Source organism: Salvelinus fontinalis, chromosome 12 (genome assembly GCF_029448725.1).
Source record: "Salvelinus fontinalis isolate EN_2023a chromosome 12, ASM2944872v1, whole genome shotgun sequence".
Classification (NCBI taxonomy): Eukaryota; Metazoa; Chordata; class Actinopteri; order Salmoniformes; family Salmonidae; genus Salvelinus; species Salvelinus fontinalis.
In genome coordinates, this window is record NC_074676.1 from 19754370 (window position 1) to 19781628 (window position 27259).

Consider the following 27259-nt stretch of genomic DNA (forward strand, 5'->3'; position numbering starts at 1 on the left):
CACACAGGGAGTATGTGTACAGTTTTATGAGCACATGAGGAGTACCAGGGCTTCGTGGAGCTCAAACTGTAGAGGTAGGGTGGGGCAGACACACACACGTGCCCGCGCACACACAGGTCAGGACAGGAGGTTAGTGTAGGATGGGGCTGTTGCGTAATAAAGATATTTCTGAGTGCAGTGAGGATGTACAGTGGCTGGTTGGTCAAGAAGGTTGTGGTGAGTGTAGTGTACTTACCACAGGAGTATGCATATGTGGGGTAGAAGATCCAGGGTTTGTTTGTTTGTACGTGATCTGTGTGCGTACAGTAGAAGATAAAGGTGGGGCAGATCCATACACTAGGTTGCAGTGGTGGGAGGTAGGAGGGGTTGTTTGGCTGGCTCATTATACCCCGATGAAGACAGCTTGTCTGTCAACTGTTGGACATAAATATTTTTGCATCTGAGCTAGAGTGTGCGGCTCTCCTTTATGTTTTAAAGTGTTCTACTCCGCTAGCCAGCACCTGGCCTAAATAGGTGTGCGTTTCTTTCACCTCTTGATGGTTGGCTGGCTGGCCAGAGGATTGGGTGTTGTACTGGAACTGATTCCACCAGTGTGTTCAGTCTTGTCTCCTAATCTGCTTATTGCCTTTTTGAGAGACACATACTTACATACATACATACATACATACATACATACATACATACATACATACATACATACATACATACATACATACATACATACACACATACACACACACACACACACACACACACACACTCCTGACTTGCAGTGAAATGTTTATATTTTTTCCCCAGTCTCTTCACTGATCTGACAACCGCTCTGATGATGCTATATCACTGATCTACGTCCTCTGTTACAACACTCTGAATTTGTGTAACCAAGGGAGGGGTTCTGCGGTTGCCAAGAAACATCAGTGAAATTATCTTGTGGTTAGCTGAGGTCCTGGTTACATCCAGAAAATAATGTTGCAAAACACAATTCTACACATTTTGCTATGGCTTATGCCGTGTTATGCCGAGTGAGTCAAAAATTTGAACAAAATCAATGGGGGCCTCATGCCATGACATGTTTTGAATTTTTGATTCTCCCTGACTGTCTAGTTTTTGTTTTGGTGATTGTTAGTTCTCAATGATCTTATTTTAAAAATATATATATAGCTCCATTATCTTAAACACTTTATCTGGTTTTAGTCATTTAAGTTTACACTGACCTTTTTACATCCCAATGTATTTTTTGTATAATTATTATATAAACTCAGCAAAAAAAGAAACGTCCTCTCACTGTCAACTGCGTTTATTTTCAGGAAACTTAACATGTGTAAATATTTGTATGAACATAAGATTCAACAACTGAGACATAAACTGAACAAGTTCCATAGACATGTGACTAACAGAAATTGAATGTGTCCCTGAACAAAGGAGGGGTCAAAAGTAACAGTCAGTGTCTGGTGTGGCCACCAGCTGCATTAAGTACTATAGTGCATCTCCTCCTCATGGACTGCACCAGATTTGCCAGTTCTTGCTGTGAGATGTTACCCCACTCTCCCACCAAGGCACCTGCAAGTTCCCGGACATTTCTTGGGGGGAATGGCCCTAGCCCTCACCCTCCGATCCAACAGGTCCCAGAAGTGCTCAATGGGATTGAGATCCGGACTCTTCACTGAACATGGCAGAACACTGACATTCCTGTCTTGCAGGAAATCACGCACAGAATGAGCAGTATGGCTGGTGGCATTGTCATGCTGGAGGGTCATGTCAGGATGCGCCTGCAGGAAGGGTACCACATGAGGGAGGAGGATGTCTTCCCTGTAACGCACAACGTTGAGATTGCCTGCAATGACAACAAGCTCAGTCCGATGATGCTGTGACACACCGCCCCAGACCATGACGGACCCTCCACCTCCAAATCGATCCCGCTCCAGAGTACAGGCCTCAGTGTAACGCTCATTCCTTCGATGATAAACGCGAATCCGACCAACACCACTGGTGAGAGAACAGCGACTCGACAGAAGAGCAATTTTTGCCAGTCTTGTCTGCTCCAGCGACAGTGGGTTTGTGCCCGTAGGTGACGTTGTTGCCGGTGATGTCTGGTGAGGACCTGCCTTACAACAGGCCTACAAGCCCTCAGTCCAGCCTCTCTCAGCCTATTGAGAACAGACTGAGCACTGATGGAGGGTTTGTGCGTTCCTGGTGTAACTCGGGCAGTTGTTGTTGCCATCCTGTACCTGTCCTGCAGGTGCAATGTTCAGATGTATCGATCCTGTGCAGCTGTTACACGTGGTCTGCCACTGCGAGGATGATCATCCTTCCTGTCTCCCTGTAGTGCTGTCTTAGGAGTGTCACAGTACGGACATTGCAATTTATTGCCCTGGCCACATCTGCGGTCCTCATGCCTCCTTGCAGCATGCCCAAGGCACGTTTACACAGATGAGCAGGGACCCAGGGCATATTTCTTTTGGTGTTTTTCAAAGTCAGTAGAAAGGCCTCTTTAGTGTCCTAAGTTTTCATAACTGTGACCTTTAATTGCCTACCGTCTGTAAGCTGTTAGTGTCTTAACGACCGTTCCACGGGTGCATGTTCATTAATTGTTTATGGTTCATTGAACAAGCATGGGAAACAGTTAAACCCCTTCACAATTAAGATCTGTGAAGTTATTTGGATTTTTACGAATTCTCTTTGAAAGACAGGGTCCTGAAAAAGGGACGTTTCTTTTTTTGCTGAGTGTATATAATATCGCAGTACTAGTCAAAGGTTTGGACACACATACTCATTCAAGGGTTTTTCTTTATTTTTGCTGCGTTCTCCAATGTATAATAATAGTGAAGACATCAACTATTAAATAACACATGGAATCATGTAGTAACCACAAAAGTGTTAAATATATTTGAGATTCTTCAAAGTAGCCACCCTTTGCCTTGATGACAGCTTTTCACACTCGTGGCATTCTCTCAACCAACTTCACATGGAATAACTTTCCAACAGTCCTGAAGGAGTTCCCACATATGCTGAGCACTTGTTGGCTGCTTTTCCTTCACACTGCGGTCCAACTCATCCAAACCATATCAATTGGGTTTCTCACATACTACATGACTCCATATGTGTTATTTCATAACTCTGATGTCTTCACTATTATTCTACAATGTAGAAAATAGTAAAAAATAAAGTAACTCTTGAATGTGTACTGTGTGTGGATATATATTTTATTTATTTTAATAATATTTGTTTAATCTTATTTTGGGAGGGGGCAACAATTTAGCATTGTGGCTGTTTTAGCCACGCTACACTGCCACCCAGTTCACTGGCCTGTTGGGTTTGACCCTGTCAGTTCAGAGCTTTACTGGTTGGCTCGGTCTACTAAGGCTGGCCTGGGATGCATGTGCTGAGATCTTATGGGACAATTACAAATTGATAGCTTTCTGTTAGCGGTTTTTGTTTTACGGCACTGATGTCCTATAAGTAAGCCACTAGTCTGACACCGTGTTTTATAGTTACAGGTGACACACTGATTGGAGCTAGTGGGGCTAGTGTGTAGTGACACACATGGATCAAAACCATCACCAGTGTCATCAAGGCTACATTCATATCTGATGCTGTGGGTTATCTCTGAATCCCTCTCACACACTCCATTCTGCCATCTGTTGCAGTGAGCGACTGGATATGTACAGACAGTTTACCCTTCCACTTGACAGTTCACTGTGTATTGGACAATACTCCTATGGCTCCCTTTCCTTGCCTCCTCTCCTTCATGATCAATGAATGGATTGGATATGGTAGATTTCCACCTTTTTTTATAGCTCTCACCTGTCAAAAGAATGCATTTCTAAAGACAGACATTTTTACATTTTGCAGACGCTTTTATCCACAGCAACATACAGGAGCAATTAGGGTTAAGTTGACTCAGGGATTTGAACCAGCAACTTTTTGGTTACCGTCCCAGCGCTCTTAACTGCTCGCCTACCTGCCACAGCCTGTTGTTTTGCGTCTCTCTCTCCAGTCATGTCAGATCAGTGATGAGATGAAGTTGCCTGGCTACCCAGACTCCTTGCTTCAGCCAAACGCTACGCCAATGGACGTACCTCCCCAATCTTTCACCGAATGTGAACATATTCCGGGCTGTCTGATTGGTCCAGAAACCGATGGGTTGAGCCAGAACACGTGCGTAAAGTGCCGGTTTCAAAATTCGTCATTAGCTTTGATAATCTGATTGGTTAGAGACGATCCAATCGCTGACGTTTTGTACAATGCCCCTCATCACCACAAACGACTTCACTAAAGTATGTAGTGAACGACAGAGCAGCGGAAGAATTTAGTGTGAGTTGTCAGGCTAGAGATAAAGTGAGATCACGATAGGAAAAGGATGTGTTCTGGAAGAGAATAAGGCCTGGTCGTATTTACTATTAGCCATATGGAAGCAGACAAGACAAAAAAAGGACATGCCTGTCCAATAAGAAGCGCTTGCTTTTGTTGCAAAACGTTTTGCACTAAGGAATACGACCCAAGTTGTTTAGTGAGAGCCAATGATTTATTGGCAGGGCAGCCGTTTGTAATGGCTGTGCCTGCTAACTGGACCCACATGGTAGTCCTAAAACCTTCTGACAGCAGGGCCTCCCCTTCTCTGTCCTCTCCTTTCCACTGCCCATCAATGCTGCAGTGCCACCATGTACTGTATATTCAACAGCTGCATGGGCTACATACAGGCTTTCAGAGAAACAGCACCTTTACGCTGTATGGAGAAAAAAAAAGGCTTCCGATTTTGTGAGGTAGGCAATACTAGGCATCAATGAGGAGCACTCTGCCAGTGTCAAACCCCCTCCGCTCTCTCCCTCCCCCTCGTGTTGAGCGGGAGTGGATGGAAACATTGAGTACCTTCAGCACATTTTTCACATTCCCCTATGGGGTCTCAGCCCCCCTACACACACACACACTCACACACGCACACACACATACACATCTCACCTCTGGGCAGAGGTGGTGGTTAACTCCGTAGCACGGTAGGGGTTCAGGGAAGCTAATGTCAGACTCAGAATACTGCCAATGAATATACAGTACCCTAAATGTATACTGTCCATTGAAGAATAACAAAATCATAACATGTATTAACCTTTCTCTACACTCCCTGTTTTTCTGCTGCTCTGCTATTTCTTTCTCTCCTCTCTCACGCTCTCCCTCTCTCTCGCAGAAGTGTGTGTGTGTGTGGGGAGCAGTGAGGATGACGGAGTACAAGTTGGTGGTGGTGGGGGCAGGAGGTGTGGGGAAGAGTGCACTCACCATCCAGCTTATCCAGAACCACTTTGTGGATGAATACGACCCCACCATAGAGGTATGTGTCCAGAGCTTCTGTCTGCAGCTGATCACTGTGGGTGATGTCATGCGGATGTGGCCCCTCCCCTGGTCTAGTGAATGGAGTAGAGTAACCTAGTGTGACTCCGCTGGCTCGTTGGAGAGACCACTTCGCTATGGCTGCAATATTTTTTCCATTAAAACACGAAGCAGACTACTCTTTGGTCTTTTTAAAACCTGCTGTATGTAAAATAGTGTGTTATAGCTTGGAAAATAAATCAACATGACTCTGGATGACAACATGTTGTTTCCAGTATTAGGGATGTTTTCCTAAAACCACTTTGTTTTGTTTCCTTGCCACGACACTAACGACTATTGCATTACTGGTATTGTCCCGTCCCTGCTGTTCACTACAAAATCTCATTACCAAATATGACCACTCAAATCAAATCAAGTTTGAGGGCTCAGGTCCTCCGAGAGAGAGAAAGAAAGAGAGAAGGAGAGAATTAGAGAGCCAAGATTTTCAAAATGTTCATAAATGACAAGCATGGTCAAGCTGACGAACCATGTCCAGAAAAAGCGTCCGGAGTGAAAAAGTTGAATGAGGGAAAAAAGTTGTGATGGAAAAACAAAAAATATAAACGGTAATTAAAAAGAAAGAAAAAAACGTAAAGTTGTCAGCTAGTAAAGTACGGTTGGCATCAAAACGCACAGCAACACGTCTGTGACTTGTTAAATTGTCTCTTTGATGCGGACATTGAGCGCTCACTATCAGTTCAATTCTCCAACTGTTTTTGTTTTTTTACTACACCGCTACTCCTAATGTCATTCCCCTCCGTTCACTATAAGAGCGGGAGAGAGATTTGGAGAGAGGGAGAGAGAGAGAGAGTCTGTCTGATTTCTCCACTACCCGCTCTCTCTCTCCCCCTTTCTCTCTCTCGTTCTCACCACGCCTGCCTCTGGCCAGACAATGTCTTTTTTGGGTGTGTGTGCATTCCTGTCCCCTATGCACTAGCACACAAAGGCCCTGCACCACATGTTTGTGTCTGTGTGTTGGGACGCTAAACATTTGCCCTGCTACTCTGCCCTCTTGATACCACTACCTCTTCCCTGGCCAGTCACACAGCATAGGGATTTAGCGTATATATCAACCAGCACACTCCTCTCTCTCTGTGTGTATGTAAAAAACTGGGTCCCAGGCTCATGCTTTAGGCCTAGTCGAGAGACGTGTGTAAATGGTTAGTTATTATATTGAACACGCATCAATGGATTTCAGCTTATACTTCATTCCATATTGCTACTATGTTAATTTAGTCAATGGAATTTATTTGCAAAGAATTTGCAAAACCCAATTAGATTTCGACAGAAATATGGCTGAGACTCAAAGAAAATTCAAGGAGAGGGGGTACAAAAATGGTCCGATTAATACCGCCATTGAGAAAATTCCAAACAAATCGAGATTGTCATTGGAAAAGATCATGTCTCGCAAAAAGAAGCATTCTTGCATTCTAACTACCCACTATTCAAAGTGCTCTGAACAAATTAAAGGAATCGTTCAAACATTCTAAGATCCGATGACAGTATCGGTATTCTCGCGGCGCTCAGAGATCAATTGGTAAACTCTAATTTACCACCCCAAAATATCCCTGCACAACGTCAATTTGCCCCTCGACCGGATGGAAACTACAAGTGTAATGGCTGTGCTCAATGCAATGGCACTTATAAATGTAGATCCTTCAAACTCCCCCAAACAGGGAAACAGATCCCAATTAAAGGTGTTATCACGTGCTCCACTAAGGCAGTTATTTATCTAATAACTTGTCCTCGTGGTAAAAATGTTGTGGGTAAAACAAAACGCGAATTGGAAGTGAGAATCTCGGAGCATCGTAGCACCATTAGGTGCAGGAACTCGACTTACCCAGTTGCGGCCCACTTTTTGGAAGTGAACCACTCGATTTTGTCCCTATGTTATATCGGCGTCGAACATGTCACCCTCCCTAGGAGAGGGGGTGATCTCAACAATTTATTGTTAAAACGAGAGGCTGCCTTGCTCCTCTCGGTCTCAACGTAGACTTTGATCTGAAGCCATTGTTGGGATTTTGTTATTGTTAGTTTCCTATGTAGCCAAATTGTATATATGATCGTATGCTATCCATTCATGTGTTTTGTATGTTATTTTTATCTGAGAATTAACCAATGATATCAGGCCACAACCGGCCATGATTACAGACACCTGTGTGTGTCCTTTGACAGTATATAAACTAGTGACCTGCAGTGTTTGTCTTTATATCATGATGAAGACAGCTTGTCTGTCAACGTTGGTTATTAAATTATTGCATCACCTCTCCTAATAAGGTGAGCGTTTCTTTCGCCTCCAGATTACAGCCATCTGAAACCTAACAAGGTGGCAGGTAGTCTAGCAGTTAAGAGCGTTGGGCCAGTAACCGAAAGGTCGCTGGTTCAAATCACCGAGCCAACTAGATGAAAAATCTGTCTGTGCCCTTGAGCAAGGCACTTAACCCTAATTGCTCCTGTGCACACTTGGTTAAAGAATAAGTAGGCAGCCTGTCTGTAGCATTGTAACTGCAGGATGTCCCTCCCCCTGTTTTAGGACTCGTACAGGAAGCAGGTGGTGATTGATGGGGAGACGTGTCTGCTGGACATCCTGGACACTGCAGGTCAGGAGGAGTACAGCGCCATGAGGGACCAGTACATGAGGACAGGGGAGGGCTTCCTCTGTGTCTTCGCCATCAACAACACCAAGTCCTTTGAGGACATCCACCAGTACAGGTGTGTGTGTGTGTGTGTGTGTGTGTGTGTGTGTGTGTGTGTGTGTGTGTGTGTGTGTGTGTGTGTGTGTGTGTGTGTGTGTGTGTGTGTGTGTGTGTGTGTGTGTGTGTGTGTGTGTGTGTGTGTGTGTGTGTGTGTCAGGACAAAGGGTTATACAAAGCTATACAAAAAAAGCTTAGCCTGTGACTGAGGGGATTACAGCACGCTGTCAATTAAATCGATCCTGACTCAATTGGACCAGAGAGAGCAGTGTTAATTTCGTCAACTACCTTTTTCCTGACTAAAACTATGACGATAACGAGATGAAATGCCCTTGAAAAATGTGAACTATTACAATTTTATTTGACAAATGTGACAATTCCACTTGAGACTCAATTTCACATGAAGCTCCTTTTCATCTGTTTTTCCCCAATCTTCAGTGTTGCAGCAAATGTGAGTTGCGGTAGCTTTTTTCCTATAGGACAAATTAATGCTATTTTGAATATTAGGAGTACAGTAATACCAGGTCCTCTCCTAATACTATCGCTGCACCATTGAGAGCATCCTGACTGGTTGCATCATAGCCTGGTACGGGAATTGCTCCGTCCACGACCATCCAGCAGGTGATGAAGACGGGTCAGTAAATCACTGGGACTGGGCTCCCACCCATCCAGGACATCTACTTGAAACGGTGCCCGAGGAAGGCATGCAGCATCATCAAGGACCCCACATACCCCAGCCACGAGCTGTTCTCTACCGTGGGGCAGACGATATCAGAGCATGAGGTCTGATACCAACAGGCTCAGACATTTTCTATCTACAAGCCAACAGACTGCTGAACAATTGTACTGGACTGACCACCTGCTCTGATTCTTTGCACCTTAGCACACATGCACACACCCACACAGATAGGTATACACACACACATCTATCTATCTATACATACATACATACAGTTGAAGTCGGAAGTTGACATACACCTTAGCCAAATACATTTCAACTCAGTTTTTCACAAATCCTGACCTTTTAATCCTAGTAAAAATTCCCTGTTTTAGGTCAGTTAGGATCACCACTTTATTTTAAGAATGTGAAATGTCAGAATAATAGTAGAGAATGATTTATTTTTGCTTTTATTTCTTTCATCACATTCCCAGTGGGTCAGAAGTTTACATACACTCAATTCGTATTCGGTAGCATTGCCTTTAAATTGTTTAACTTGGGTCAAACGTTTCGGGTAGCCTTCCACAAGTTTGGTGAATTTTGTCCCATTCGTCCTGACAGAGCTGGTGTAACTGAGTCAGGTTTGTAGGCCTCCTTGCTCGCACACGCTTTTTCAGTTCTGCTCACATATCTTCTGTAGGATTGAGGTCAAGGCTTTGTGATGGCCACTCCAATACCTTGACTTTGTTGTCCTTAAGCCATTTTGCCACAACTTTGGAAGTATGCTTGGGGTCATTGACCATTTGGAAGACCCATTTGCGACCAAGCTTTAACTTCCTGACTGATGTCTTGAGATGTTGCTTCAATATATCCACATAATTTTCCCTCATCATGATGCCATCTATTTTGTGAAGTGCACCAGGCCCTCCTGAAGCAAAGCACCCCCACAACATGATGCTGCCGCCCCCGTACTTCACGGTTGGGATGGTGGTGTTCGGCTTGCAAGCCTCCCCCATTTTCCTCCAAACATAATGATGGTCATTATGGCCAAAAGGTTCTATTTTTGTTTCATCAGACCAGAGGACATTTCTCCAAAAAGTACCATCTTTGTCCCCGTGTGCAGTTGCAAAACGTAGTCTGGCTTTTTTATGGCGGTTTTGGAGCAGTGGCTTCTTCCTTGCTGAGCGTCCTTTCAGGTTATGTCGATATAGGACTTGTTTTACTGTGGATACAGATATGTTTGTACCTGTTTCCTCCAGCATCTTAACAAGGTCCTTTGCTGTTGTTCCGGGATTGATTTGCACTTTCTGAACAAAAGTACGTTCATCTCTAGGAGACAGAATGTGTCTCCTTCCTGAGCGGTGTGATGGCTGCGTGGTCCCATGGCGTTTATACTTGCGTACTATTGTTTGTACAGATGAATGTGGTACCTTCAGGCATTTGTAAATTGCTCCCAAGGATGAACCAGACTTGTGGAGGTCTACAATTTCTTTCTGAGGTCTTGGCTGATTTCTTTTGATTTTACCATGATGTCAAGCAAAGAGGCACTGAGTTTGAAGGTAGGCCTTGAAATACATCCACAGGTACTTAAATGATGTCAATTAGTTTATCAGAAGCTTCTAAAGCCATGACATTGTTTTCTGGAATTTTCCAAGCTGTTTAAATGCACATTCAACTTAGTGTATGTGATCTTCTGACCCACTGGAATTGTGATACCGTGAAATAATCTGTCTGTAAACAATTGTTGGAAAAATTACTTGTGTCATGCACAATGTAGATGTCCTAACTGACTTCCCAAAACAATAGTTTGTTAACAAGAAATTTGTGGAGTGGTTGAAAAAAGAGTTTTAATGACTCCAACCTAAGTATATGTAAACTTCCGACTTCAACTGCATATACATATGTGTATACACACACACACACACACACACACAAACATATTCATGGTGCACACACATCACAACTGCTGCTACCAGACTCTTATTATACTGCTTAGTTTATACACTGCCCCCTCCCCCTTCCCCAATACATAAGTAAATATTGGACTGTAAATTGTGCCTTACTGTATTATACTGATGCTAAAGTGTTTATTCTATTCTACTGAGCCATTTACTTTATGTTCGTATTCTTATTGTTTATTTCTTATTGTTGCATTGTCGAAGGAACCTGCAAGTAAGCATTTAGTTGGATGATGTATACAATGTGTATCCCACACGACTACTAAAACTTGAAACTTCTGGTATTTTTGTAAAGCTGAAATTCTCCCCTTTTCAAGGAAACAACTGTTATTTACCCATCTTGACGGTTATTTTGGGGAGATAATCAGAGCTGTAAATTGTTTAACCTGTAGGCAAGACTTTTATTGCCTATATAGTTAATTATGGCTGGCATTGGTTACAATCTGCCACTATCAATGTTGCCAGTTAAGGTATACTACTGGATAGTATGGACCAAGGTGGCTTAGCAGTTCAGACGTATTTTTCCGTGTTGTCGTGTCGTGTCCTGTATATATATATATTTACACCTTTTCTTCACATATCTTTTATTTATTTTATTATCCAAGAACTCAACTACAAAAGCTTTCCTGCAAAAGCTTTCCTGCAACCCGCTTCACCAATTACAATAAGTACTATTTACCTCAATCTGAAAATCCATCGTGGAAGATAGCCAGGGGCTAATTCAGAAGCTAGCCTGAAAGCTAATCCAGAAGCTACTCCGATAGCTAGCCAGAAGCTAATCTGTAGCTGCCCCGAAATTAGCCGGTTTGCTGGCTAGCGTTGGTGTTTCAGCTGCCCACGTTTTTGCGGTCATCAGCTATTCCTCTAGCTCGATAATCTACCGGCACTTTTGTGCAACGCGACTCGGACCGGAGCATTCCGGGACTTTTTTCTCTCAGTTTCCCCGGATTCCAACCGCAGCCTCTGGACACTTGCACCTTGATTTCGCAGCTAGCTAGCTGCATACCGTGTGACTATTGGCTTATGTCGACCCCGGAGCTAACTCAAATCATGCTGGAGCTAGCCAGCTGAGGAGTTCCATCACCATCCGGACCCGCTTCTTTGTTGCTGCTGCAGATACGGAACCCCACCGGGCCTTCACGACTGACTGCCGACGTTATCTGCCCGAGGGATTTATCCAACCGGCACCTCCGTCCCGGCGTTACCTGAACGCTCATCTGAGGCCCGCTAATCGTTAGCTGTCTTATCGGCTGCTATCTGAACAAAACCCCACTACACGGAACCTACCGACGGAAACGCACGAGGTATCTACAAACAGACCTCCATCCTATGCTGCTACCGATAGCCATATACCCGGCCAGCTGTCTGGATCGCCACGACCCCAACCAACCTCTACTCACTGGACCCTTATTTATCACTCGATTAAGCTTGCCTCTCCTTAATGTAAATATGCCTTGTCCATTGCTGTTCTGGTTAGTGTTTATTGGCTTATTTCACTGTAGAGATTCTAGCCCTGCTCTCTATACCATATCCAACCCTGCAGTTCCACCACCCACATATGCGATGACATCACCTGGTTTCAATGATGTTTCTAGAGACAAGATCTCTCTCATCATCACTCAATACCTAGGTTTACCTCCACTGTATTCACATCCTACCATACCTTTGTCTGTACATTATTCCTTTAAACTATTTTATCGCCCCCAGAAACTTCCTTTTACTCTCTGCTCTGGTAGCTCTAGGCGACCAATTCTCATAGCTTTTAGCCGTACCATTATCCTACTTCTCCTCTGTTCCTCTGGTGATGTAGAGGTGAATCCAGGCCCTGCAGTACCTGGCTCCACTCCTATTCCCCAGGCGCTCTCTTTTGATGACTTCTGTAACCGTAATAGCCTTGGCTTCATGCATGTTAACATTAGGAGCCTCCTCCCTAAGTTTGTTCTGTTCACTGCTTTAGCACACTCTACCAACCCGGATGTTTTAGCCGTGTCTGAATCCTGGCTTAGAAAGACCACCAAAAATTCAGACATTTTTATCCCCAATTACAATATTTTCAGACAAGATAGAACGGCCAAAGGGGGCGGTGTTGCAATCTACTGCAAAGACTGCCTGCAGAGTTCTGTTATACTATCCAGGTCTGTTCCCAAACAATTTGAACTTCTACTTTTAAAAATCCACCTCTCTAAAAACAAGTCTCTCACCGTTGCCGCCTGCTATAGACCACCCTCTGCCCCCAGCTGTGCTCTGGACACTATATGTGAACTGATTGCCCCCCATCTATCTTCAGAGCTCGTGCTGCTAGGTGACCTAAATTTGAACATGCTCAACACCCCAGCCACCCTACAATCTAAGCTTGATGCCCTCAATCTCACACAAATTATTAATGAACCTACCAGGTACCACCCTAATTCCGTAAACACGGGTACCCTCATAGATATCATCCTAACAAACTTGCCCTCCAAATACACCTCTGCTGTTTTTAACCAAGATCTCAGCGATCACTGCCTCATTGCCTGCATCCGTAATGGGTCAGCGGTCAAACGACCTCCACTCATCACTGTCAAACGCTCCCTGAAACACTTCAGCGAGCAGGCCTTCCTAATTGACCTGGCCGGGGTATCCTGGAAGGATATTGATCTCATCCCGTCAGTAGAGGATGCCTGGTCATTTTTTAAAAATGCCTTCCTCACCATCTTGAATAAGCATGCCCCATTCAAGAAATTTAGAACCAGGAACAGATATAGCCCTTGGTTCTCTCCTGACCTGACTGCCCTTAACCAACAGAAAAACATCCTATGGCGTTCTGCATTAGCATCGAACAGCCCCCGTGATATGCAACTTTTCAGGGAAGCCAGAAACCAATATACACAGGCAGTTAGAACAGCCAAGGCTAGCTTTTTCAAGCAGAAATTTGCTTCCTGCAACACAAATTCAAAAAAGTTCTGGGACACCGTAAAGTCCATGGAGAATAAGAACACCTCCTCCCAGCTTCCAACCGCCCTGAAGATAGGAAACACTGTCACCACCGACAAATCCACTATAATTGAGAATTTCAATAAGCATTTTTCTACGGCTGGCCATGCTTTCCACCTGGCTACCCCTACCCGGGACAACAGCACTGCCCTCCCCTCTGCTACTCGCCCAAGCCTTCCCCATTTCTCTTTCTCCCAAATACAGTCAGCTGATGTTCTTAATGAGCTGCAAAATCTGGACCCTTACAAATCAGCCGGGCTAGATAATCTGGACCCTTTCTTTCTAAAACTATCTGCTGAAATTGTTGCCACCCCTATTACTAGCCTCTTCAACCTCTCTTTCGTGTCGTCTGAGATACCCAAAGATTGGAAAGCAGCTGCGGTTATCCCCCTCTTCAAAGGGGGGGACACCCTTGACCCTAACTGCTACAGACCTATATCTATCCTACCCTGCCTTTCTAAGGTCTTCGAAAGCCAAGTCAACAAACAGATTACCGACCATTTCGAATCACACCACACCTTCTCCGCTATGCAATCTGGTTTCAGAGCTGGTCATGGGTGCACCTCAGCCACGCTCAAGGTCATAAACGATATCGTAACCGCCATCGATAGGAAACAATACTGTGCAGCCGTATTCATTGACCTGGCCAAGGCTTTTGACTCTGTCAATCACCACATCCTCATTGGCAGACTCGACAGCCTTGGTTTCTCTAATGATTGCCTCGCCTGGTTCACCAACTACTTCTCTGATAGAGTTCAGTGTGTCAAATCGGAGGGTCTGTTGTCCGGGCCTCTGGCAGTCTCTATGGGGGTGCCACAGGGTTCAATTCTTGGACCGACTCTCTTCTCTGTTTACATCAATGATGTCGCTCTTGCTGCTGGTGATTCTCTGATCCACCTCTACGCAGACGACACTATTCTGTATACTTCTGGCCCTTCTTTTGACACTGTGTTAACAACCCTCCAGGCGAGCTTCAATGCCATACAACTCTCCTTCCGTGGCCTCCAACTGCTCTTAAATACAAGTAAAACCAAATGCATGCTCTTCAACCGATCGCTGCCTGCTCCGGCCCGCCTGTCCAACATCACTACTTTGGACGGCTCTGACTTAGAATATGTGGACAACTACAAATACCTAGGTGTCTGGTTAGACTGTAAACTCTCCTTCCAGACCCACATCAAACATCTCCAATCCAAAGTCAAATCTAGAATTGGCTTCCTATTCCGCAACAAAGCATCCTTTACTCATGCTGCCAAACATACCCTTGTAAAACTGACCATCCTACCAATCCTCGACTTCGGTGATGTCATTTACAAAATAGCCTCCAAAACCCTACTCAATAAATTGGATGCAGTCTATCACAGTGCCATCCGTTTTGTCACCAAAGCCCCATATACTACCCACCACTGCGACCTGTACACTCTCGTTGGCTGGCCCTCGCTTCATACTCGTCGCCAAACCCATTGGTTCCAGGTCATCTACAAGACCCTGCTAGGTAAAGTCCCCCCTTATCTCAGCTCGCTGGTCACCATAGCAGCACCTACCCGTAGCACGCGCTCCAGCAGGTATATCTCTCTAGTCACCCCCAAAACCAATTCTTCTTTTGGACGCCTCTCCTTCCAGTTCTCTGCTGCCAATGACTGGAACGAACTACAAAAATCTCTGAAACTGGAAACACCTATCTCCCTCACTAGCTTTAAGCACCAGCTGTCAGAGCAGCTCATAGATTACTGCACCTGTACATAACCCATCTACAATTTAGCCCAAACAACTACCTCTTTACCTACTGTATTTATTTATTAATTTATTTTGCTCCTTTGCACCCCATTATTTCTGTCTCTACTTTGCACTTTCTTCCAATGCAAACCAACCATTCCAGTGTTTTTTTTAGTTTTTATTTTACTTGCTGTGTTGTACTCACTTCGCCTCCATGGCCTTTTTATATTTTTATTTATTTATACATATATCTGTTTGCCTTCACCCCCCTTATCTCACCTCACTTGCTCACATTGTATATACTGTAGACTTATTTTTTTCACTGTATTATTGACTATATGTTTGTTTTTACTCCATGTGTAACTATGTGTTGTTGTATGTGTCGAACTGCTTTGCTTTATCTTGGCCAGGTCGCAATTGTAAATGAGAACGTGTTCTCAATTTGCCTACCTGGTTAAATAAAGGTTAAATAAAAAAATAAAAATAAATAAATAAAAAATAGTAGGCCTAGTTGGACAAGGTTATCTGGATGTACATAATGGAAGTTAGAGGTGGCCTAATTATTTATTATTTAATACTTAAAAACGCAGACTATTATGTGATTAAAATGTCTGTGACTAAAACTAAACAAAAATGGTCCCGCATTTTAGTCTTTACTCAAATGTCACTAAGACTAAAGGGTATTTTAAGACTATAACTAAATCTAAAATAGCTGCCAAATGAACACTGGACCAGAGAAGAGCAGCAGGAGAGGAGAGGGATAGCACCCCCAAGGATGAGGGAGAGATGGAGGGAAGAATTCCAGATGACGATGATAATCTATTCTGCGTCTTCACTCTCCCCACCCCTGCCTCTCTTTCTCTCTACCTTTCTCTCTCCCTCTTGTTTGTTTTATTGGTAATGAGAAAGATTGTTATATTTGGGGATCGTGATTAGAACAGAACCACACACTCTAACAGCCAGTGGCAATTTTAGCATGTTAAAAAAAATGTTGGGGATGCATGCCAGCAAAGCCACGACACAAAACAACATCAAAAACAATGCATGAATTGCACTATAAGGTGACAAACTGTGCCCACAAACTGTTAGGGACAACACCTTACCATTGCTACACCTTGCTATCAGCGGAGCCTTGTCTGTCAGCGAAACTCATTTACTACCTTCTCATTTACCTCATTTACTACCTTTAAAAAAAAAAAAAAAAAAAAGCTGATATGGCTGACTTGCTTAAACAAATGTCGTTTCTACAGATAATTGAGATGTGCAAACTATGGCACAAGGGGACAATAAGAGGCAATCCGAAATTCCGGTTAAGACATTAATGAGCAAGCTAGGACGGACGTAGTCAATAACTATTTGTTCAGCACTTTTGAAATGTACAGAGACAGAATTCAGAACATGGGCCGTTCTTAGTGTTCTCCCTGTACACCAAGTCAGAAGCATAGGATAAATAAACTGGGCATATAAGCAGATGATGAAAGCTCTTACAATATTCAATGATTACATTTCTCAAAAACAGGTTATAGGCTACATGTGCACCACCAAGTCAGAACAGTAGACACAATTAAGAGTGGAAAATAGACCAAATTATTTAGGTGAAGCACATGGGCTACTAACAGCTTACTACACAACATACACTTAGTATTACTTTCTTAGCTACAGTATACATATCTCCTTGGCATATTACATAATTTATGCAGCAGCATACAATACATTTTTGGACTCACCTTGTTGTGCTGTGCTCACTTGAACATGGTGATGCAGCCATCCTTCGCGGGCAAATTTTGTCATCAAAGTCTGACTTTCTCTGGATTTATTGTGCTTTCAAGACAACTGGGAACTCTTGTGGGGGGGGACAAGGTTGAATAATGTTGAAGTCGGTGATCTAGAAAGAGGCCCCAGTTCCCAACTTACAATTTAGTGTTGGGTGACCATTCAAAACTTATTTTCCCCAAGTTCCCAGTTGTCTTGAACTCATTTAAGTCAGATTTCTCAGTTCCAAATTTTTTTGAACGCGGCAGAAATCATGCTGGATTGACAGCATGGCCAATGTTTTTTGTTGTTGTTTTTTAAGCTTGGAAAAGAGACCCTTAAACCCAGAATTGGCACCACACACCCACTCCACTGAATAGCAGGCTAGTGATTGCTTTGCAATGCTTGCAGTTAGCTACTGATGACTTCCAAACCACTCATTGTCGAATTTGCGATTTACAACTTGTTGTGTAATGTTTATGGCCGATGAGCACTGGTACGTTTTATCTAGAATTTCTCTTCGTTATTTCACTTCATATGACAAGGATTAAAAAGGATTTGCCAGTAGATTGTCGACTTGATTCATGATGATGACCACTAGCTAAGATTTTGAAAGTATGGTGTTGACATAAGTCCAATCAAAGCTACTGTTCAATTAAAGTGATTTGACGTCATTTTATCTGCGGCCAGTGGCCTCGAGCGTTCTTGGATGAACTTCTAATGTAACTCTATGGCAGCACCCATGGGGCTTGAATTTCCGCGCTCTACCCTTAGATTTGGCAGTGACGTAGTGTCCCCATGAGTGACAGAACACTGAGCCAATCACGGCACAACTAGAGAACATTACCAACCCCCTACGCTCCGTATTTTCCGCTGGATGCCCCACCACAGAAAGCACTGAGATAGGCTGAAACACCTGCATTTTGGAGCTGCCTTACACACATGGTTTCTTTTTTGCTTTCTTGTGTATGTGGCTTTATTAACTTCTTTGGGCTGCAAGCCCGAAGCCAGGTACAATATGACAACAGCCACTTCAAGTGCAGGGCGCGAAATTCAAAATATATTTTTTAGAAATATTTAACTTTCACACATTAACAAGTCCAATACAGCATATGAAAGATAAACATCTTGTGAATCCAGCCAACATGTCTGATTTTGAAAATGTTTTACAGCGAAAACACCACATATTTATGTTAGCTCACCACCAAATACAAAAAAGGACAGACATTTTTCACAGCACAGGTAGCATGCACAAAGCCAACCTAACTAATCAAGAACCAACCAAACTATCCAAGAAACAACTTCATCAGATGACAGTCTTATAACATGTTATACAATAAATCTATGTTTTGTTAAAAAAATGTGCATATTTGAGGTATAAATCAGTTTTACATTGCAGCTACCATCACAGCTACCGTCACAAATAGGACCGAAGCAGCCAGAGTAATTACAGACACCAACGTCAAATGCCTAAATACTCATCATAAAACATTTCTGAAAAATCGATGGTGTATAGCAAATTAAAGACAAACATCTTGTGAATCCAGCCAATATTTCCGATTTTTAAGTGTTTTACAGCGAAAACACAATATAGCATTATATTAGCTTACTACAATAGCCTACCACACTACCGCATTCATTCATCAAGGCACGTTAGCGATAGCAATAGGCACGTTAGCGATAGCGAATAAACCAGCAAAAGATATATCATTTTTGACTAACCTTGATAAGCTTCATCAGATGACAGTCCTATAACATCAGGTTATACATACACTTATGTTTTGTTCGAAAATGTGCATATTTAGAGCTGAAATCAGTGGTTATACATTGTGCTAACGTAGCATCTTTTTCCCAGAATGTGCAGATATTTTTATGACAAACTATTCTGACCAAATAACTATACATAAACGTTACTAAAAAATACATGTTGTATAGGAAATGATAGATACACTAGTTCTTAATGCCATTGCTGTGTTAGAATTCTAAAAATAACTTCATTACGACATCCAGCTTAGTTATAGCGAGAGAGTGCCCAAACTCTGGGCGCAAATGACTAGTACAACATGTTCGACAGATATATGAAATAGCATCATAAAATGGGTCCTACCTTTGACGATCTTTCATCAGAATGTTGTACAAGGGGTCCTTTGTCGGGAACAATCGTTGTTTGGATTTAGAATGTCCTCTTCTCCAGTCAATTAGCACGGAAAGCTAGCAAAGTGGCGCGAAGCTCTCCTTCCTGAACAAAGGCACACAACGCAACACGCCTAACGTCCCGAAAAAATTTCAATAATCTAATAAAACTATATTGAAAAAACATACTTTACGATGATATTGTCACATGTATCAAATAAAATCAAAGCCGGAGATATTAGTCGTCTATAACGACAGCTGTACAGAAGGCAAAACCAGGTCCCTTCACGCGCTCTCCAGAAAACAGGAAACTGGTGACACGTCATACAAAGAGCTTTTGTTCGATCCCAGATCAAGTTATACACTCCATTTCTTCTCTCACTGCCTGTCGACATCTAGTGGAAGACGTATGAAGTGCATGTATACTGATATATATCAAGGACATTTATAGGCAGGCCCTAGAACAGAGCATCAATTTCAGATTTTCCACTTCCTGTCAGGAAGTTTGCTGCAAAATGAGTTTTGTTTTACTCACAGATATAATTCAAACGGTTTTAGAAACTAGAGAGTGTTTTCTATCTAATAGTAATAATAATATGCATATTGTACGAGCAAGAATTGAGTACGAGGCCGTTTGAAATGGGCACCTTTTATCCGGCTACTCAATACTGCCCCTGCAGCCCAAACAGGTTAACTTATTTTTTTTACATATTATTTGTAAACTGATATGTGACATGTATTAATGCCAAAATAACATGCAATCCAAAACCCCACCTGCCCTGAATGACGGGTCGCTGCTGCTAACAGCACGTTTGTCTCACCCCTGTTTTACTCCTGGCAACCTGGTGTGCCAGGCTCCAAAGCTGTCAGTTAACACCACATTGCTGTCTAAAGATGGACGGACACTCAATGCTGTAATAATACTCCCTATCCCAGATCCCGGGCCAGAATGGAGGATGACTACGGCGTTAAACTGGTCAAGTTATTTAAAGATGTATTGTTCATGTGATAGACAGAGGGAGGGTGCAGTTCGTTCAGTGTCTCTGTGTTAACTCCAGCTCTAATGCCAGGCTGTGGGATTGGTGAAGCGTGCCTGTTGCCCACCATTTGGCCTGCACTATATAGGGAATCAACAAGGCCAAAGCGCTATGCAGAGTCACTGATCTACAAATCACACCAAACGGACCATAGATCGGTGTTGGTGGGTTTGCATTGGCTATTGTGTGTACTGCTAGGTGATGAAGGTAAATTAAGGGGGTGATTATATAGATCTGACCCATTACCCTCGGTCTCACACGGTCACACAATCATCTGACTGGCTGTTTTAGTGGTGAGCTCATGTTCCCTGCCTTTCCCATCCACCTCCATAGAGATTGAGCTTGCCAGGTTGTCTTCCCAGGTTGTCTTTATTTTCACAGCACGACCATGGATAAAGACAGCCTGGAATGCCACCACAACTCCTCCACCTGGTGTTAGCTGTCCTGCCTGTGACTGTGCTGAGTTACGGACATAGAGACGTGGCACGAGCTGAGTTGATGGATAGATCTGACCCACTCCCCTCACACGCTCACACTCCCCTGGCCTGCTAGCTAGATTGCTGCTGGAGAGATGAGGTCATACTGTTTGCTGCCCACCTGCCTGCTGTCCACCTCCCTCCAGCAGTGCTGCACCGCAAGGCCTGCTCCTCTGGGTCATAGAGCCCCTTGTTTGTCTGACTGGTGGTGTTTATAGGAGGGAAGGAGAGGGAGGTAGGATCCTATACAGAAGGGTGAAATGACCCACGAGCAGTGAGCTCCTTCATTGGGAATTGATTATGGCAACTTTACATAATGCATTAGTTGTGGAATGACTTTGTAACAGGTGGGTATGTGTACAGCCAGTCGCATAGTGTTTGCCTAGAGGGCGGCAGGTAGCCTAGCGATTGAGCGTTAAGCCAGTAACTGAATGGTTGCTCGTTCGAATCCTAGGTGAAAAATCTATAAACGTGCCCTTGAGAAAGGCACTTATTCCTCCTGTAAGTCGCTCTGTATAAGAGCGTCTGCTAAATGACAAAAAAAAAAATACGTAAAATGTTTATAGTCACCGTGACGAAGTGCATTCCACTCTACTACAAGGTATTGACATTACACCAGTAATTCTACTGGTAGTTCCTCTGGTATACGGTTGATGTAATGTGGAGTACGGTACTAATTCCTGTACACAAAGGTTAAAAGAGAAACCGGTTAGACCAAGTAAGGTACTAACCAGTGTCTTTCTGTCCTCCTGTAGGGAACAGATCAAGCGTGTGAAGGACTCTGACGACGTACCGATGGTGCTCGTGGGTAATAAATGTGACCTCCCGGCGTGTACCGTGGACACGCGGCAAGCACAGGAACTGGCCCGCAGCTATGGAATTCCCTACATTGAGACCTCGGCCAAGACACGACAGGTACACTTCCACACACATTGTCTCGTTTCGACCATTGCAAATGTTCTATTGGTTGCATCCGATTGCCGTTTCCATGGTGATACCGATCCGACTTTGAAAAGCTCAAGTTTTTGAGATTTCATTTGTTTTCATTGTTAAAGAACTGCTCAAACAAGTATAGAGAAAATCATGTTGATGGCCATGTTTACGAGCTTGATAATATGTAATGCCCGCTTTGCAGATTGATGTAGTTCTGAAGGTGTATGTGTGTTTGCAGGGGGTAGAGGATGCCTTCTACACACTAGTCAGAGAGATCAGGCAACACAAGCTGAGGAAGCTCAACCCTCCTGACGAGAGCGGGCAGGACTGCATGAGCTGCCGCTGTGTGGTGTCTTGATGGAGGTCAGTCATAGACTCAGCCCATTACCAACTTTATTGCAAGCACTGATGGGCAAAAATGACAAAATACAGTTATAAAATGTATCTGATTTAAAATGCATGCATTTTAAAATACATTTGCAAGTAGCCGGGCCGTACAGCAACAACATTCTCAGTAACGGTTACAGAAACGTTTTACTTGCTATGCCTGATATTTATTTTTATTTCACCTTTATTTAACCAGGTAGGCCAGTTGAGAACAAGTTCTCATTTACAACTGCGACCTGGCCAAGATAAAGCGAAGCAGTGCGACAAAAACAACACAGAGTTACACATAAACAAACGTACAGTCAATAACAGAGAAGATCTATGTACAGTGTGTGCAAATGTAGAAGAGTAGGGAGCTAGGCAATAAATAGGCAATAGAGGTGAAAATAATTACAATTTAGCATTAATACTGGAGTGATAGATGTGCAGGTGATGATGTGCAAGTAGAGATACTAGGGTGCAAAAGAGCAAGAGGGTAAGTAATAATATGGGGATGAGGTAGTCAGATATACACAGCCAATCTGTAAATAGCACAAGTACAGTGATCGGTAAGCTGCTCTGACAGCTGATGCTTAAAGTTAGAGGGGAGATATAAGGCTTCAGAGATTTTTGCAATTTGTTCCAGTCATTAGCATTAGAGAACTGGAAGGAAAGGCGGCCAAAGTAAGTGTTGGCTTTGGGGGTGACCAGTGCAATGTACCTGCTGGAGCGCGTGCTACGGGTGGATGTTGCTATGGTGACCAGTGAGCTGAGATGTGGCTGGGCTTTACCTAGCAAAGATTTATAGATGACCTGGAGCCAGTGGGTTTGGCGATGGATATGTAGTGAGGGCCAGCCAACGAGAGCATACAGGTCGCAGTGGTGAGTAGTATATGGGGCTTTGGTGACAAAACGGATGGTACTATGATAGACTGCATCCAATTTGCTGAGTAGAGTGTTGGAGACTATTTTGTAAATGACATCGCCGAAGTCAAGGATCGGTAGGATAGTCAGTTTTACGAGGGTATGTTTGGCGGCATGAGTGAAGGAGGCTTAGTTGCGAAATAGGAAGCCAATTCTAGATTTAATTTTGGATTGGAGATGCCTAATGTGAGTCTGGAAGGAGAGTTTACAGTCTAACCAGACACCTAGGTATTTGTAGTTGTCCACATATTCTAGGTCAGTTGTTGTTCTTTATCTACCTTAGTTGAACACACTTGACTATAAGTCACTGTGGTTAAGAATTTCTGGTAAATAACCGAAATGTGTATGTGAAAATGAACATACCAAAATGAACTGCAAAGCACACAGTATTATTATTTTGCCTTGTTTCGGGGCGGAGCTCATTAGAATAATTTTCAGCATGCTTTGCAGTTGTTCGTTTTTACATATACATTTATATTTAATTAATTTAGCAGACACTTTGATCACACCATAGTGCAATCAGACTTATTATACGAATGAAGGGTGAAAGGTAATTGCTGTAATAAAAAAAATATATATAAATTATAGCTCTCGAATGCATCTGGTTACAAAATCATTGTAGTGTAGTTCAGCCCGGTGTAATACAAATGACAAAATACTCAAAAGTAATTTAAATACTGCCCATATCTGATCTCAAGAATAATCAACAATATAGTTTATCCAGGCACAGCCAGAAGAGGACTGGCCCCCCTCAGAGCCTGGTTCCTCTCTAGGTTTCTTTCTAGGTTCCTGTCTTTCTAAGTTTTTCTTAACCACTATGCTTCTGCATTGCTTGCTCATTGGGGTTTTAGGCTGGGTGTCTGTATAGCACTTTGTGACAACTGCCAATTTGTTAAAATTACTTAAATAAAATACATTTGATTCATTTATTCACAGCAGAGATGCTGAGTCCTTACACAATGTCTTAATAATTTATCCTTCTCTCCCACAGCTCACCAATTCGCGGTGAGGAGTGGACCTATGGCGCGTAGTGGCAGCATGGACTTGAAGATTGACGGTGGAAGCTGAAACAACAACAACAAACTTTGAAACTAAAGAGGACGGTCAAGGAAAGGCAGAGCAAGCAGATGTATCACCAAGCTATCTGTGTACCATAGACGTTTGGGAGAGGAGTACCTTGCCCCTGCCAGGCCAGGCTGTGCCATGCTAGTCTCGTCTAGACTAGGCTTTCTGTCCCCTCTTTTTGAGTCCATGTCTGCCAGAGCAACACCACTAATGACTGTTTTTCTCCAGTGTGATCATGCCGAGCATCTCCAATGAGTTCCTGCGAAGTTATTGTTTAACAGTCTCAACACTGGTCTTAAAGGGGGGTGTCACCAACCCATGGTGAGTCCCCCCACCACCACCTCACACCTCAACCCAGATTTTACATTTGACCCCCTGAAAAGAGTGGACAGTAGTTGCCTATATCCCCATGCCTAATTAACCTCCCCCAGCCTCCCTGTTCCACTCTAGAGGGGCTCTGCAGAAACCTCATTATTATGGATACAAGTAGGGGACAGAGCATGATGCAAGACACACCACATAGGAATGGTGCCTTTTTTACGCTTAGTCCAGCCGTCGAACCTAACTTTCTTTTCTTCTTAAACGCATTGTTTTTGCTATGTGATTTTTGTTGTGATTGAAGGTGGTCATGCTCAGCGCTGTAAAGTAAGTCAGGATGTTTATTTTGTGTGATGGGAGGTTGCCATTTTAAGACCTGTCTTGGGTGGAGAAGTGAGTGGTACATGAGTGATGTTTTACTTTCTGTTGCCTTCAAGGTTGGGCTGAATTGTGGGTGGAGGCTGGGAGACTAAGGTCAATGCTTGGTCCATGCAGTGCCATTTATTTATCATGGAATGGTTACGCAGTGAAAGATTCTTGCACAGCTTTTCAAGGAAGTGGAACAAAATGTGCTTTGAGCTTGATTACCGGTGGCATTAATTTCTTTCAAGTTCCTTTGCTTAAATAACTTCATGGTGTTTCGTATAGTTTGCCATTTGTAGATAGCAGGTATCAGTCTTCCCTGTGTTTGTATTAAGGCTCAGGAAATAGGCATGTCCAGAAATGCCACGTCTTTTGATCCTGGAACATAAGATAGAATGACAGAATTTCAACTTCACAGATTGTAATGCACAAGACCTGCCTTAAATTACTGCTAATATGCGGTATAAAACTGGTTGTTTGGCCACAGTAACCTTCTCTCTCTCATTCTACTCACTACTGCCGCCTCAGAAAGATATTTGGTTCCCTGAGAAGATCATTTGATTTAAGATAGTCATGTCTGAGCCAACTTCTATTGAAAGAAAAGTCAGCGGAAAACATTCTTCATTTCAGAGGTTCTCGTAAATTTTCTCAATATTGAATGATGTAGGTAGGACTACTAGCTTTTGTGCTCTCTATAACACTAACATCAGCATAGGGCTGACAATACAAATGAACACTGCTTGGTCCTGTTTAACTTGCCTTATTTGTTAGCTAGTACTTCATGCCTTGTACATGTTAGAGCAGTAAGTTTGTCGGAAGCAAGTGTTTCTGTGGTGGTCTGTGTCTGCTTTCCTCTGTGGATAACTGTTGTTGTGAATGACTTATGGCGATTGGAGAATGTTTTCCTCATGTCTGGAGGGAAAGAAGGAGCACAAACAAACTCTGAAACACTCCAACCAGATGTGATTTTGTACTGCATGCCCTGTCTGAATAGTTAGATTGTTTGTGTTTTAGTCCAAACTAAGTATGTTTAGTGACTCCAATCTTAATTCATTAAGTGTTCTGGGGTTTCTTTTACTGTAAAAGGGCCACTTTATTTCGATTTCCTCCTCTTGTTTTTGAAGGTACTTATCCCCATAGTTCAGCCACAGTGCCACAGTAGAACATTGTGATGCCTCATTAGACTTCTGTCAAAGCCAAGTCAACACCCCTTGACCTCTTGTATAGAAGATAGACCTAAATGTTGGAAAATAATCATTTTCTTTTGTTTCTAGAAATGCTTAATTTCACTCTGACTTTTTGCTGCTATCATACATGTGAGTGGTGTTCCTTAGCATATGTACAGTATGTGCCCTTGTATGTGGTTTTCCAGGAGCTCCCTCCCTCCAACAAACACTCTGCTGAGTTACCCCCTATCTTGCCTGAACACAATAACACCTTTTGGCATATAAGGTCTTTTTGACCTGCACCCTCTACCATGAGAGGGCCCTGCAGTCAGACAAGACTCCCCCAGATCCTGTCACCTTTCCTGGTTTGCTACCCTTCATATGACCCCTTGGATCCAGGGAATGGACAAACTGTCATGGAGGTGGGCTGTGGTCGAAGGATGAAGACACTGCACACAGGCTTGGTACCGTAACCTCAGACGACAGCCACTACACTTCTGGCTCTGCCTGGATATAACTTCTCCACTGCATTGTGTGGACCACAGATTATATTCTGGAGCTCTGAGGGATTCTGAGACTGGGGCGATGTTGACCTTGTATAGGTTGATTCTCAATCATTTTTTTGTGGGGGGGGTCAAACTGATCAAACTGTGAAAAAAAGTGCATTTTAACAGAAAATACTGTTCTATTAATATATGGCACTCCATAACCGTATAAAGTAAATCTATTCTGTACTTTGAAAAAGAAATAACCAATCTTAAATCTTTGTCCACATAGTGATCTACTGGGTAATGTTAAACAAATCAGACATGCTATGTAACTTGTGAATCAGGTGAACATCTGGTGATAGAAGACATGTACTGTACAGTTGTCTGAACTATAGTTGCCAGTTATATGCCAGTTAATTATTTTCTACCATTTCCCTTGTCTGTCTGTACTATATTGTACACTGACTGACAGGCAGTTATGGACACACATCTGAAGGTAAATTCTTACAAAGTGGACATCAGTTGTCGTCAAGCGGAATACAAGACCAGCAGGCCACTGGTAATCATGTATGAATGGAGGGGACAAAAAACGTGGACATTGGGGGGGTTTGCCCAAGTACTGAAATCACATAAAGGGCTTGCTTCTCCCTGTAAAACTGTAGTTTGAATAAGCGAGAGAGGATGTGGGTTTGGAAGTTTGATTGTGAAAATATCAACTGTTTGAACTATTTAAGATGTATTTACTCTAACAAAATAGCAAATGTACAGCAGGGCAGGAATAAAGATGTCAAGATAAACTCATTCACCTGACTGACTGTAGTTCTTATAGCTACCATCTCTCCCCCTCAGTCCTTCCCTCTCTCCTCTCCCCCCTCAGTC

The 27259-nt window shown here is 43.1% G+C and overlaps 1 protein-coding gene across 1 annotated transcript in view; it reads left to right on the top strand.

Annotated features, from left to right (window-relative positions):
• Positions 1 to 27181, top strand: part of LOC129866927 (GTPase HRas-like) — a 42508-nt gene extending 15327 nt beyond the window's left edge. Inside the window, exons 2-6 of the mRNA XM_055939968.1 lie at positions 5183 to 5323; positions 7895 to 8073; positions 21513 to 21672; positions 21929 to 22053; positions 23972 to 27181. Coding sequence (XP_055795943.1) covers positions 5213 to 5323; positions 7895 to 8073; positions 21513 to 21672; positions 21929 to 22048 — 570 coding nt within the window. The 5' untranslated portion in view covers positions 5183 to 5212 and the 3' untranslated portion in view covers positions 22049 to 22053; positions 23972 to 27181. The remainder of the gene's footprint in view (positions 1 to 5182; positions 5324 to 7894; positions 8074 to 21512; positions 21673 to 21928; positions 22054 to 23971) is intronic.
• The last annotated feature ends 78 nt before the right edge of the window (positions 27182 to 27259 follow it).